This window comes from Temnothorax americanus, unplaced genomic scaffold (genome assembly GCF_048541705.1).
Source record: "Temnothorax americanus isolate GAGA-0224 unplaced genomic scaffold, ASM4854170v1 Scaffold4, whole genome shotgun sequence".
NCBI classification, from domain to species: domain Eukaryota; kingdom Metazoa; phylum Arthropoda; class Insecta; order Hymenoptera; family Formicidae; genus Temnothorax; species Temnothorax americanus.
The window spans coordinates 6,859,501-6,873,741 of record NW_027509547.1 but is presented as its reverse complement, the minus strand read 5'-3'; the positions used below and the strand labels follow the sequence as shown (position 1 = coordinate 6,873,741).

The 14,241-nt window shown below is 40.8% G+C and overlaps 2 protein-coding genes and 1 long non-coding RNA gene across 5 annotated transcripts; 1 reads left to right on the top strand and 2 right to left on the bottom strand.

Moving 5' to 3' along the window:
* Positions 1-1,534: 1,534 nt before the first annotated feature.
* Positions 1,535-10,597, bottom strand: LOC143902651 (beta-1,3-galactosyltransferase 1). 2 transcript variants are annotated; one of them, XM_077415744.1, is made up of 5 exons: positions 10,456-10,597; positions 5,095-5,335; positions 4,547-4,812; positions 4,198-4,469; positions 1,535-4,114 (listed from the first exon to the last, which is right to left on the bottom strand). In XM_077415744.1, exons 2-5 carry the CDS (start codon positions 5,333-5,335, stop codon positions 3,691-3,693), a joined length of 1,203 nt encoding a protein of 400 aa, XP_077271870.1. In that variant the 5' UTR covers positions 10,456-10,597; the 3' UTR covers positions 1,535-3,690. The 2 variants fall into 2 exon arrangements, with proteins under 2 accessions (XP_077271870.1, XP_077271871.1); XM_077415745.1 differs by lacking the exon at positions 10,456-10,597 and adding an exon at positions 5,579-5,717.
* Positions 5,599-10,292, bottom strand: LOC143902658 (uncharacterized). The gene is made up of 3 exons (XR_013258442.1): positions 10,130-10,292; positions 5,859-5,926; positions 5,599-5,734 (listed from the first exon to the last, which is right to left on the bottom strand). It is a non-coding gene; the product is annotated as an uncharacterized LOC143902658 (long non-coding RNA).
* Or (AP-3 complex subunit sigma-2 or) lies at positions 10,488-13,986 on the top strand. Of its 2 annotated transcripts, XM_077415757.1 has the most exons (4): positions 10,488-10,626; positions 11,795-12,037; positions 12,269-12,652; positions 13,533-13,986. In XM_077415757.1, the coding sequence occupies exons 2-4, from the start codon at positions 11,969-11,971 to the stop codon at positions 13,653-13,655; spliced, it is 576 nt and encodes a 191-aa protein (XP_077271883.1). In that variant the 5' UTR covers positions 10,488-10,626; positions 11,795-11,968; the 3' UTR covers positions 13,656-13,986. The 2 variants fall into 2 exon arrangements, with proteins under 2 accessions (XP_077271883.1, XP_077271884.1); XM_077415758.1 differs by lacking the exons at positions 10,488-10,626; positions 13,533-13,986 and adding an exon at positions 13,074-13,526 and having other exon boundaries at positions 11,813-12,037.
* Positions 13,987-14,241: the final 255 nt, after the last annotated feature.

Genomic DNA, 14,241 nt, shown 5'->3' with positions numbered 1-14,241 from the left:
CCGCCAGACCGCCCGACCGGCCGCCAGACCGCCCGACCGGCCGCAACAACCACAACGGCCGCACGAGGTGCGACGAGGAAGCCACCAGAGGCCACGCACACCAGGGCCCGAAGACCACCCGCCCAGCCCCCCGCCGCCCCCGCCACCCCACCAGCGTGCGCCGCCACGACGCCCACCCTTGCCTCCCTCACCACGGCCCGACCCCCTGGCCAACCAAGCCCCTACCCCCCCCGGACCACCGAAGTTGCACAAGCCTCCGCCACCTCCCCCCTCAAGGACTTACTGTGGATCTCGTTACCCACCGGGGAGAGGATACAAGTGCCCCGATCCGCCGTTACCCGCAACCGGAAGTTCCGGGCCCGCGCCAGTGGAGCTCTGTGGGTCCTGAGGTTTGACCCACAAGGCAACCTCCGATCGTGCCAGCGCCGGTAAATTGTACAGGCAGCAATAAAATAATGTTGTAAGCGTAAATAGACTTGTGTATTTCCTCTCCAAACGGGGGGGTGATGTGACGATACGCGTATTCGTCACTAGCACTACGGCCCTGGCGGCCACTAAGCACATGTTCAGCGTGCGCTCCTGGGCCCAAGCGGTGGGGCAACCGAGCGGTGGGGCAGCCCCAGTGGAGGGACAGCCCCCACCGACCGCACTCGGGGTATAAATAGGGGACTCGAGCCGACTCGAGTCACCAGTCCTGTCCGACTCCTGTTCCCGACACGACCTCTCTCCGAGACCGCTTCACCACGTTGGGCGCTCCCAACGACTTCCTCCGTACAGAGAACGGGTGCTCCCGTTCTCACCTGGGCGCTCCCAGGGTACGGGCCTCCCCAGCTGGGTGCTCCCGGTTGGCATTACCTGCCCTTTCCTGCCTCTGGGTCGGGCGCTCCCGACCCCCTCCGCCGTACGGAAGACGGGCGCTCCCGTCTTCAAGCCGGGCGCTCCCGGTGTACGGGCCGCTCAGTTGGGCGCCCCCGACTGAGCTCCTGACCGACCTGCCTACCCGCGAATCCGCAAGGCAGCCGTGCCTCCGTACTTGCCCGCGAATCCGCAAGGCAACCGTGCCTCCGCGCCTGTCCGCGAGTCCGTCTCTGTCCGACCGCGCATCAACCCGGTACACGTACACTGCGGCTCAGCGGAGCGACACACACACACACACTGACACTCACGCCCTCCATCAAACTGTACTGTAAATAGTGTGAATAAATAGCTTTATGTGAAACTGACCAGTGTCTCCACGTTTTCTCACCCTGGCCTGGCGAGCGAATTCCGAGCGAGGAAACGCGAACGTTACAGTATATTATAGAAAAACATAAGGCTATTTAAGAGTTTCTGAAATATGTAGATTAATAATATTATATAATGCTATTACATTCCTAAATAATTTCGCATAAGTACGTGGAAGCAACAGCATTATTTGCATTATTAAAATAAAGGAAACTTTGTTTCCCTGTGACTTTCGGCTACAGATATTTGAACAAGGTATTCAACTGTCAATTTTTTTGTAGATCATAACAAAATCATGCTTTTTGGAAAATTGTTTACATTTACGTTACATAGATAAATGTACCATTTAAATGGCATTAGGAAGTGATAATCGAAAAGTCTAACACTCGAAAAAAACTGTTCATGACACAGTAATATTCTTCTTTCTCGTAGATCGTATCGCGAGAGGTCCTAGATTCGAATTCCTCCTAGACTCGAGCCTCCAAAAATGTTACGCCCGCATGTGAGACTCGCACGTGTTTCCGCACTCGCGTCACCTCTCTTTTAATTACGCCCGCGCACTCCGAGCAGTGAAAACTGACAGCTTCGGAGAACAAATTTATTCGCAGCTGAATTACAAATCTCACGTAAAGTAATGAGAACATCTGTACGACTTGACGGCTTATGGGCTCTATTCTTGCGTACTCACTCACAATATTACATATGTATCGAATTGTCGAAATACGTATATGCTTCCGAAATGATATTCTTGAATATTCTTTTACGGTATTCGCATTAAGAAACGTATACGCTTTTCAATGTATTGAATTATATACTTGGCAACGTCGGAAAAATATATAATTATTTTTTATAAATATTAGACAAATATATACAGCGCATAGAAGACAATCGTGTAGTCGTGTATGATTCACTTGCAAAAAACGTAATGCTATCATAACCTATGTACAAATATAAGCTTTTATATAATATTTATTTCATTATTATATATTATTTTATAATACTTGCTTTAATTATGGAATCTATCGCTGATATTCTTATTTGAGAAACTAAATATAATTCAACAATTTGTATTAAATTTCTTGCTTTGGTTTTATTTAAATGACATAATTAAATAAAATATATTTCTATCAGCTCAAAAGAAGTCTGGTCTCGTATGAAATTTTTTTTTAATTATTAAAGCTTGTATTACAATTTATTAGAACTTATATTTAAATTTTAATATGGCTTTGTTTTGAGAACTTTTGTTTTTTATTACACTCATTAAATACGTATACGTTTCTTTAAAAACATATTATATAACATTTGAAACATTATGAAGAAAAAGATGCGTATACGGCTTCATTGCAATTGTCACGGAGATTACCGTTCTAGGGAATTTTTAAATGCGATTATTCGCAATTGGCCATTGGCGCAAATATTTCAAGAATAAAGCGGGGAGCACAGACTTTTGCATAATGCATAATGCGTAAGCATAAGACAATTGATTGGTCCATATACATGTGCATGAGGAAATAGACCAATCAATTTTCTTATGTTTGTATATTATGCGTTATACAAAAGTCTGTGTTCCTCGCTAAAAGTTCCAGTTCTGGCACGAAATCTTTAGAGCGTCCGTTTACAGACAACGGTTCGTCATCAAGAGAACACTTCGTTTTTTTCCATTAACAGTTCGATTTGGCTCAAACCTAAAAGCGCGGGCGTAACACTATGTTTCAGATCTTGCCATTTTCATGTCTTTTTCTCTTCATATTTTACATAAAGAGACAAAAAAGATAATGTAAAATATGTAAAAGGTCTAATTGACAGCGTATCTCCTTAAATACTACTTTGGTTTAAATAGAAAAATATACAAAACCTTCAGTGTCATTTGTCACAATCGCTCCCGTATTGTACCAATTGCACCGATATCGGTTAACGTCAATGTATATACTAATCAATTAAACTTTCTGTTTCCATTTATACTACACGCGAAATCATAATTCGTAAGAAGACAGTGAACCGTTAACCGATGGACGACGGTTAGACAATCGGTGCAAATTGGCTGTAGTCTTACTTGTGAAACTTAAAGGACTTAATATTAATTGTGACTTAATATTAAACTAATGGAAATTGGACACAGCCTGACAGAATCGAAGATTTGCGAAAATTAACTGATCCTATCACTTCGAAATCTGAATTACATCTTTTATGATGAAATCCATAAGCTGCACAAGTATAAATATATAAAGCTGCATAATAATAGAAAGCAATCGACAATATTTCGATGTTTGCAAAGAGATTCGTAAATAAATAATTAGTTTCATAAGGAATCGAAGAAAACTTCCTTAAAGATCTGAGAAATTGCGAGATTCATAGCTTCCTCTCATCATCATTCCTCTCATCTGTTTGATTCCACTCGCGTTCAGCAGGAAGCTCGATAAAAAATTAGTCTTATAATGTATAGAATCAATATTATCAGAAGTATATTTAAACGCACTTGTTTATAGTTTTTCTTTTAAAGACGTAATAGCCGGCATTTCTCCCACTTCTGCTCAGAACGATTGGTTTTCTATCGGTACGAGTACGATTGCTGCATGGAATGCTTGTATCATTCACTTTTACCCAAATCACATACATATTGGACGCGTTAACCTTATGCGTGGTAATAGCGTTCCTAAGCACACAGGGATCTATTTTGCGAGGTATATAACTAAATCCAGGATGGTTGACGGGTCGGACTTTCGCGCGTCTCGCGCATAAACCCGTGACGTATACGTCCTCCAAGTGCAGCAACGGTGTTACCAATGCTGCTTGATATAACTTAGACGCAATACCCGTACTCATAACATATCCTGTGCCTGATAAATAGTTTGGATATGTTTTCTCCGAGTACATATACTTGGGTGTATACCTACGTAATTAAAATCGTTGCTTGTGTTAAATTATTTTTCCATAACGTCCTGCTAAATAATAGTGACGAAAGAATATACTTGCCACTTGTTTTTGGGATCCACTATCGGTTTAGCGTTACAAATGAGAGAACCTAGGAGAATCTCCGCTTGCGTTCTCGAGCGCAGCGTTTGCAGAAGCAAGGGAATATTTACGAACATGTCGTCGTCCGTTTTCATGAGGTATTTAGCTTGATAGCAATTCGACGTCACCCATTTCAGCATCATGACCGACTTCAGCGTCAAATTGTTATATGTATCAAAGAAACGTTCTTGCACAATATCATTGTACTGAGAACTTTCCTCAACAATCAAATTCTAAAAAGAAACGCAATAAATTAACATACTGTAAGAGTAATTCTCTATATAGGAATAAAGTTGTAAAGAATACTTACGTTGAGTGTATCGTTGTCACTTTTTCCTAGTAGAAATGCTATTTTTACTGTAGAATTGTACAAATTGTCTAAATTATATTTATTGGCCCAAGTATTCCTAATAGCAGCGCGAGCCTCCTGATTTGCGACTGCCGAGCATATAATTATTAGCAGGTATGGCGGTAGTGAACAGATGCCAGTAGGACTGAGAATCGATGTATTATTCTCTGGGTGAATATAAACACAAAGATCTCTTGATGTGTTATACGACCATCCAGGCAATTGTGCTGTAAATTAATTATTTGCGTCAGTTTCTTTTAGACCATGTAAAATGTGTTACTTTTTTAATATTATTGTATCATAAAAAAACACTGTTTTATATCATATTATACTAAATCGTAATTATATATCAAATATATGTCCAAGGATGTTGCAATCAGATTATAAAGTATTTTAAAATATACTTTTTATTATACTATTTAAAATATACATTTATATACTTATATATTCTTAAAGCTTATCAAAATTGTGTTATCGTGACTAAAGGATGTTAAACAATAGATGCGTACCCATGGATGCCATCAAACGGGAGTTGCCAAGAGGTTCTGCAGAGGATGGAGTGTCGCTTAAGCTTGAGAATGGACTCTGAGCGGAGTGATACGCTGGCACATATAAAAGGCCTAAAATGGCTGATAGAATCACAAATCCTATTGCCAATCGCCGAACAAAAGATGCCTTGCCTTTAACACTGCCATTGTTGTTGACAGTGATCGCAGGAAAATCCATGGGCAGTAATCGTGATCTGTCCATCTATATGGAAAAAGAACGAACATTTATATTAATTTTCCAAGAACTAACAAATATTGTTAGCAAATTAACTACAAATTGAAATATATGAAAAATATATGGAACAGTCTAAATAACTGAAAATAATCTAAATACGCGAACAAAAACCTTTCTGTATGCAAGGTACATTTGGTTACAATAGCACGTATACCAATAAGAGAATGTTATTAGTTTTAAAACACTGTATTTGCAACGATTACGATTTACCTTGAGTTTTAATGTGTCCCTCAACGATCGACCGCGAATTGGTAACAAATTTCACAGAGTTCATTGCTCTTCACAGTGCGTATATTGACATTTTGCAATACAGAATACCTCTCCCGTTTAAGTTCCAATATATTTATAAACAAATAATACTTTTGTCTAAAATATAGGCAAAGAATGTCACAATACGCGTTTGAGATACCGCTGGCACAGCTGCCATAACAAAGACCATTAATAAAAGCTGTGTTGGCTTATGCCGGTGAACGTCATTGGTCAGCGGTACCTTAGCATCAGTCTTATCAATAACCAGAACTGCGTTTGCGACGGCAACACAAACACCATCCATCTTGCCTGTTTCAATTTCGTACGTTTAAAAACATTTGAATTGTGTGGTACAACCAGGTAACAGCCACACACATGAAGGCATTCACTTTCAGTTTTATTTAACCCTTCTTTCTACATCACAAGCATAAAAGTGATTTAAGTCTTTAAATGTGAAGGATATAGGAGGCGCCCTAGTGATAGTATAACGAGATTTCTTTGGATCACATTTCGACTAAAAATTGATATATTTAACTGATTCCTTGAGAATTAGACAGTTTCAAAGTGGAATCCCGATAATATAGCCAGCCATATATTGGAGGAAGGTCCAAAAACTAGCTAGAAAGAGGTCTAGAAGGAAGGACAAAGACGGCAAAGGTAGGAGAAAGAGAGAACAGTTACGGAAATGGTGAGACTGGGTGAGACAGAAAGAGAAAAGCCGAGTCTGATAAGCACGTATCTAGTAACAAATGAACAAAGAATCGTGGTAGATAAGAAAGTACCTATATGATAAATTTTTGATAACGCGATAAAATATAGAGAATTATTGGGTAGCAAACGAAAATACTCAAATAACTAAAAAATAAAACGTACAAGATCGTGTGGTGGAAAAATGTTTGATAACATAAGAAAGAGAAAAAACATAACTGAGAATGTAATGCTAAAAAAGATTATCAAAAGGAAGAAGAAAACAAGAACAAAAGGCAGATCAGAATTCGATTGAAAGAAACGAGATTACGATTACAGGTATTGAGAAAGAGAGGTAAGTTATCGTAATTCTATGGAAGTAACGGTAATCGAAGAGCTAGATAAACGTAGGAAAAAACGGAGGCAGTGCAATAAGGTTAAAATATGATAATTAACAAAAGAAAATTAAGATATGACGAGAAAGAAATTGAGGCTAGGGAGATAGAAGCTAATGTTAATATACATATAAAATATAGATCAAAGAAAAGATATATAGAATAGAATAGACAAAAATAAGAAACGACAGATTTAGTAGGTCAAAAATATTTCTTAAAAATATCGTAGAAGCTAATAGGTGTTTCGAAACATAGGAGAAGGAAAGGAAAAATAAAAGATTTCTTATTCAATCCCCAATAGAGTCGAATGATGTAAAAGTATCATCTTGGACTGGGATATGGATATACATGTTTTGGTGGGGGCTACGGAGAAACGCTAAAGGATTACAACTGGAAAGAATGAAGAGGAAAAGAAACATGAATCCAGTTAGCAAGGAAATCAGAACTGGGTATATACATCATATCAAGAGACACAGCAGTGTCTCGCGCCGAGTACGCGCGGAGCGAGACCGACCGTTCAAGAGTCGTCACTAATTACAATGGAGGGTAATGACCTATCCGAGAAATTTAAAATATTTAACGGGTTAATGGCTCGTTTTGTTGTTTAATGTAATGTTTTAATCGCTTTAAATTTGGACATATTAAGACTTTATGAAAATCTACAGGAATATGTATCGTATGCGGAGAAGCATTCCATGGAGCATGTGAAAAAATGATCAATTGTGTGAATTGTAGTGAGGATCATAAATCTACAAATAACAGATGTCAGGTATACAATTACAATTTCCATCTTTAAAAATGGCACAAAAAAACGTATCAATTCGAGAAGTAAGAATATTGTTAAGAGCTGACAGAAGTAGAAATAGTTTATATGTAAAGAATTCCAAAGAATGACTTTTTTGAAGTAAACCAAAGAGAACCAGACGGAATACAGAAGTAATCTAGGATGAGAATGATGAGAATGATGAGGATGAATTATTACGAGCGTATAAAAATGTGACGGATAGCTCATCACCGAGTTTAGACCAGGATCGAATACAAGGTTTGAGTATTAACTTTATGAAAGAGTTATTAAAATTATTTAACTACTTTGACAAAATAGTTAAGTTCAAAAAAGATCATTTTAAACTGTCTTTATTAAGTCCAATAAAAAAGATGAGATCAATACGTTATCATCCTGCACGAGTAAAATGTAAAATATTTGAGAGAATGGAAAGAGTAGCGTGGTAGGCTGAGAATGAGAAGTAAAAATCGAGATAAATTCAGAAGAGGAAGGTCGTGTACAGACAATATAGTCTTTGTAGAATAACAGCGGAAATAAAAATAGGAATAATGGAAGACACAAGTACTGTGGCTGCTTTTTTAGATGCCATATAATTATCACAGCATCAGCATGATACATTGCAAGAGAGATTATCCTTGTTGATAAGTTAATGAAAGAAGGGTGCTCATGGAAAATTCTTCTATGTAAAGTAAATGTGCGGCTGAGAGAAAGAAAGACGAAGTTCATAATATTGTAATTAGAGATGAATCAATAAAGAAAGAAAATAATTTTTAAAGAATTGCCACAAGGGGTGATAAGCTTTACATTATAGGCATTATATGTATATTAAAGACATCACACAAAAGTATTAAACATAATGTAAAGGTATTACAATGCACAGATGATATAGGCTGCGGTCCACTTGACATTACAAATGCTTTGGAGCGTTCTCCTTCTTCTTCTTCTTTCTTTATTAAAAGAAAAGAGAAGAGAAATGCTTCAAAGCATTTTGTAGCGTCAAGTGGACCGCAGCCATAGTAATATATATGTCGGAATAACTCTATAATTAGTAAAGGAATTCGGTTTTAACATTTTTTTTTTTTTTATTAAGCGGTATCCATAATTAATGTAGAGAATCTAAGCCAATTTTTAGTACTTTTTGAATTAAAAAAAAAACCTAAATTTAAGAAAGTTATAGCTTGCTAAGGTTTCTTTGATGACGGCAACTTCAAAAGATTTCGCATATAAGGTATGACGTCACAGCACATTTTCGTGTACTATATTTTCTTCAATTTTGAAGATATTGCAAAAATGCAAAAAGTTTACAAAGAAAGTATGCCATGATCTGTCAGACCGCTTAATAAAAAAAATTTATGTTAAAACCGAATTGGAAGATGTGGTTGAATTGATAGGAAATAACTCTTGAGAGAACTAGGACTAGTTTTGGAAAGAAATTAAGTTTGTGGATTTTAACACGACAGAAAAAATAAATAATTTGGTGAAAATAAAAATATGGATGATAGTGAAATCTGGTGCACAAAACATGCTAAATTGTTAGGCATTTAATTTGATAATCAATTCATATTTAATAAACAGATCAATTAAAGTGAGTAAAGCTATCAAAATTTTAAAAGTTTCAAATAGAATATCATGAGGAATGGGAATAAACCCAATTGAGCTTTATACAAGAAAATGTCATTAAGACTGACTAACGATGTGATTTTAACTACTGAGTCACTAAGGCCCGGTTGCACCAAATACGTCACATATTTAACCTTATCTTAACTTGCTCTCTTCGTCTCTTTCTAACTGTCCCCTTAGAAAGAGACGAAGAGTGAGTTAAGCTAAGATTAAATATTACGTGACGTTGGTGCAACCGGGCCCAAGTGCTTGTAAAACGCTGTGCAATGATAATCTTAGTGTCTACCAATATAAATATATCTGTAAAATAAAAAGATATTCTTTCGCGTATTGCAGATATTATATCTAAGGTAGATAAAAGTATATAAAATTATTGTAAGATGAATCTCTAGTCATAGGAATAAAAGGAAACGAGCGGATGAATCAGCTGAGAAGGCGACAGAAGAAATAAGTGATAGAATCAAGTTATATATACCTAATTAAAGACTGGAGGATAGAGTAAAGAAGATGTGTATAATGTATAATTTAATTATAATAGAACTGGAGAAAGGTCAGACCTAGAGGAAAGATTCAAAGGAATTAAATATTTTAACGAGTATTACATTTTAAGGAAAACAATCATATACTATATGACACAGCAAACTCGATCAACTAATTAAGAGAACTTATCACAATAATTAATCGTTTATATATAAGAGCTAACCACTACAATTTAAATGAATCCCTCGCGAGAAAAGGGTATATACATAGATGTCGCTAAACGTAAAATGCAAAGTGCAGAGCAGAGTTTCAAGATACGAGTAGGTATTACGGGGTATACCATGGGTACACCATACTGTACTGATACCATATGTATTAGATTCGACGAGGTTAGAGATAGACCGTATCGTGAACAAAAAAAAAAAAAAAGCACAATAATATAATAAAGGCTGTTAAATATTAATATAAGATACATAACAACAACTCATCGAACAAAAACAAGCATAAGCATTATCCTTAACTACTGCTAACCGCATAATTACTCACGTTCATGAATTAAACATACTGACATCGTGTATTACCCTCGCATTTTCTCGCTAGGAAACAACAAAAGAGGCCTGACCTCGACACGCACCAGGAAGCGGTCTATCAATCCGACGAGCGTGATCTAATAATAATTTCGCCGATTTCGCGGCTTTCGAGCGTACGTTCAGAAATATGATGCGTAGTCCAGTCGCGAGACGCACGCGGGGCGGCCGTGCCTCCCGGCCGGGGGAGGGGAGACACTAAATTCGCGCTCGATGCCGACGATGCCTCGATTGACGAGAGTCTTGCGACATACCTATCGCCGGGACAACAAACGAGGCGCTCACCTTTCGGCCGCGATGACTGCGCGGTCACGGAGCCGCACATTTGGCGGCTCTCCATTTACCCTCCGTCCGCGTGGAATGACAGCTCGGCTCACCGGCGGAATAACGTCGCGCGCCGCGGAAGCGGAAGACGTGCGGACGCGTGCCACGGATACGCGGCAAGCGGAAGAATAGGTTCCATTTAACTCGACGTCTCTCGTTCGCTCGCGGTCTCTCTTTCCTTCGCTCCCCTCGCGCGCCGTCGCTCTCCCGGCGCTGTCACACGACCTCTCCTCCTCCTCCTCCTCCTCCCCGAGGAAGTCGTGTGCGTGTGACCGCCGCGCGCTTGCGCGCCGGCTGCTCTCGCGCGAGGAGGCTCTTTTTTCGTAATCTCACGGTGACCAACAAAGCGCGATTACGTTAATTGGTTACGTAATTTGTCGATCTTGATCTCCGATAAGATACGGAATCGAGGAGAGCGAGTCTTTTCTTCTTTCAAATTGCAAATATTGCAATACCAGCTATAGCGGTTGTAGCGCGAGCGACACATGTAAACAATGAAATTAGACGAAATCGCAGATCGATCAGATCTATATCATCACTTCTCTTCTTCCCGCTTCTATATACGCGAATATGTGCTTCTCACTTCGTTCTGAACGCGGCAGGCGCACGGTGCACGAGACTCACTATAGAGTGCAGATGAGACCCAGACACCCGTCCGGGCGAACGACCCGTCGGAACTCGGAACCTGTCGACCTCGTCGCAAATTTCCTTTTCCTGCCAGTCCTGCCTTTAGGATCTGCTTTACAACCACACCGCTTTCATTCCGGCCGCGCGAAGCGTAACGCGGTCGGCGGTCGGCGCGGTCGCGGACGTGGACGAAGCGCGCACTCTCACAATCCTCACATTCCCATATCGCACCACTGGCACTGACCCGGCAACTGCGACGCGTCGTCCACGTTTGCACTGTTTGCTTTGCACCGTGCACCGTCTCGGCGCACCGCGCACTGAATTGCACCGATTGCACGTTGTCGTTCGTGCGGACAAGGAGGGGAGGAGACGAACGGCGGGAGAAACCCGATTTGCGGGACGAGCTCGTATTGCTCGTTCGCTCTCGCACTTTCTGCAGTTTCTGCACCTTCAAGCGCACCGTTCCCTGTTTTCCCTCTCCCTTTCGATGCGGTGCAGAAAGTGCTGGAGAGCGGCGAGAGTGCAGAAGCGATTAAAAAAGAAAAAGGACACTATTGACTGATACTCGTCTGAAGCTGACAGACACGTTGACAGTTATCGACAGCTGTTGACAGCTAACGTTATCAGAATTTTTTTCTCCATTATTAGTTATCAATTATTGAATAACACACAGAGTTATCTCCAACTCACCGGAAAGTAGTAATGAGGATTAAACCGATCGGAGGACAGTCGCGGTCGTAGAACATAACCTCTCGCGCACCAATGACCGTGCGCTCCGAGCGTAACGACAGGATTACCGTAAGGTCGAGCGAAGCCAACTGACAACTGACGCCGAACATATACAGACATGATTAAGGCGATCCTGGTCTTCAATAATCATGGGAAACCTCGGCTTTCCAAGTTTTATCAGTACTTCGTAAGTATACGTTGGACGCCGTTTGAATCTCTTCCACTTACCGCACGTAAATTCTGCAAATTAAATTCTTTTATTTAATGAATTATAATGAAATCTGCGTTGGAGGCGACGCGCGACGTTAATTCGGCGTCGAGATATTCGCCGAGCAAATTGCAACCGCGTGGAACGCGATAGGAAGACGCGAACATATGGATCTCGTTGCGACACAGGACCGCATATTTTCTGCTTCAGAACGAGGATATGCAGCAGCAGATAATAAAAGAGACGTTTCAGCTGGTCTCGAAGAGAGACGACAACGTGTGCAATTTCTTGGAGGGCGGTAGTCTGATCGGCGGATCCGACTACAAGCTGATCTATCGGCATTACGCGACGCTCTACTTCGTGTTCTGCGTCGACAGTTCGGAGTCGGAGCTGGGAATCCTAGACCTGATACAGGTCTTTGTCGAGACCCTGGACAAATGTTTCGAGAACGTGTGCGAGCTCGATCTCATTTTTCACGTGGACAAAGTCCATTACATACTCAACGAGTTAGTGATGGGCGGTATGGTCCTCGAGACCAACATGACTGAGATTCTCACAAGGATCGAGGATCAGAACAAGTTGGAGAAGCAAGAGGTAAGTGCAGCCTGTTATCACAGTCCCGATATCACCTTGACTGTGATCTTCAAAATTCTTTCAAAATTTGTGCTCTCGACTCAGATATACCGAATGTTCGACTTTACGACTGTAATAAGTTTGTAACGAGCTCACAGTCGGGATTATCGATCGCGACGCACAAATTTGTATTTTAACTTCTTACGTCCCACAAATTCTCATTGCCCATTTCATGAGATAGAACGCTGACGTTTATATGGTTCAAGCTAGTACGGCCAATTTTGCAATATACGTTTATTTTCTGTCACTGAGCTTGAAAATCGTTAATCGCTTAAACGGTCCGTTCAGCGCTTTAGCTATGCATGCATAACCGGTACAGCGATTTGTAGAAGATACCCGATGTGGTGGCAGGTAGGACTGATTGACGTAACATCAATTTTAGGGGACTTACAAATCTGGGCGGTCTTGCTCACCCCGTCCGTTTGTCCTTCTGGGACCCCCTCCTTAAGTAAATCAGGCCACTTTGTACAATGTCGCATTTCCGCGTGTATCTGTATTTGTGATTCTTTTTTTTTTTTTACTTTTCTTCGTTTTTTTTTACCTTATCCAAGATTGTAGACAGCGCAAAGTCCTTCGTAGCTTTAATAAAGCGTGAGCGTTTGCGTAACACGCATGGCGATGCATTTCCGTTTTGTAATTGTCCGCTGCATAAACCGAGTGCCTTCACGATGTAAATGTCATAACGTCGCTTTATAAGAGTAATAAATGTCGTCGACGCCGTGTAGTCATCCGTCATTTGCCCTTCGCTCCCAGCTAAAAAATTTCACCCCTGCATTCACCCCGAGTCCTCCTTGAAACACGTCCGTTCTCCGCACTTCTTCCATCCGTATGGTGTGTGCAGGCGGGAATCACAGCAGCGCCCGCGCGTGCTGTCTCGGCGGTGAAGAACATGAATATACCGCAACAAATAAAGGATATGAAGCTGCCTGACTTGCCGCAAGCCATAAAAGATCTCAAATTCTGACCAGCCGTCACCTCGTTGGCACCCAGCTGACTGGTCACTACTGTCATCCCGAGCGTAACCGACACCGCCGTCGCACCGAGGACACTTTTCCCCTCCCTTCAAGCAAGCGAGAACGCACCAATGCTGCCTGCTACCTCCGCGTATATCCCGTCTCAACGATACCAGAGTTAAAGGCCACGGATGAACCGCTATCCCTCTCGAATCACGGCTCTTCCGGCAAAAAAGAAAAAGAGTATAAACTACAAGGGAAACAACCACACACACACACACATACACACACACACACACACACACACACACACACACACACACACACACACACACACACACAGTTTCGGGAAACTTTTGAATAAAGAAAGAAATTGGGTAAGACGAGAGGATGTTTCTTAAATTTTTTACACGTGTATGATAGGAGATATATTAAAACGATGTCAAAGGTTCGCGAATTCAACTATGGTATTGGCAACTTTACGATTGTCCAATCTAGTAATCTAGGCTCCGCATTCCGTTACATGTAAAAAATACATGTCCACAGTTATTCACTGAAAACACAAAGCATTAATGTTATATATTGTGTATAACGAAG

Bases quoted from the DNA above. Each gene is read 5' to 3' on its own strand.
- Or (XM_077415757.1), top strand. From the start codon at position 11,969: ATGATTAAGGCGATCCTGGTCTTCAATAATCATGGGAAACCTCGGCTT. The intron at 12,038-12,268 runs GTAAGTATACGT...TTTCTGCTTCAG, and splicing joins CCAAGTTTTATCAGTACTTC to AACGAGGATATGCAGCAGCA. The intron at 12,653-13,532 runs GTAAGTGCAGCC...TGGTGTGTGCAG, and splicing joins ACAAGTTGGAGAAGCAAGAG to GCGGGAATCACAGCAGCGCC.
- LOC143902651 (XM_077415744.1), bottom strand. From the start codon at position 5,335: ATGGACAGATCACGATTACTGCCCATGGATTTTCCTGCGATCACTGTC. The intron at 4,813-5,094 runs GTACGCATCTAT...ATTAATTTACAG, and splicing joins CCGTTTGATGGCATCCATGG to CACAATTGCCTGGATGGTCG. The intron at 4,470-4,546 runs GTAAGTATTCTT...GTTTCTTTTTAG, and splicing joins GTGACAACGATACACTCAAC to AATTTGATTGTTGAGGAAAG.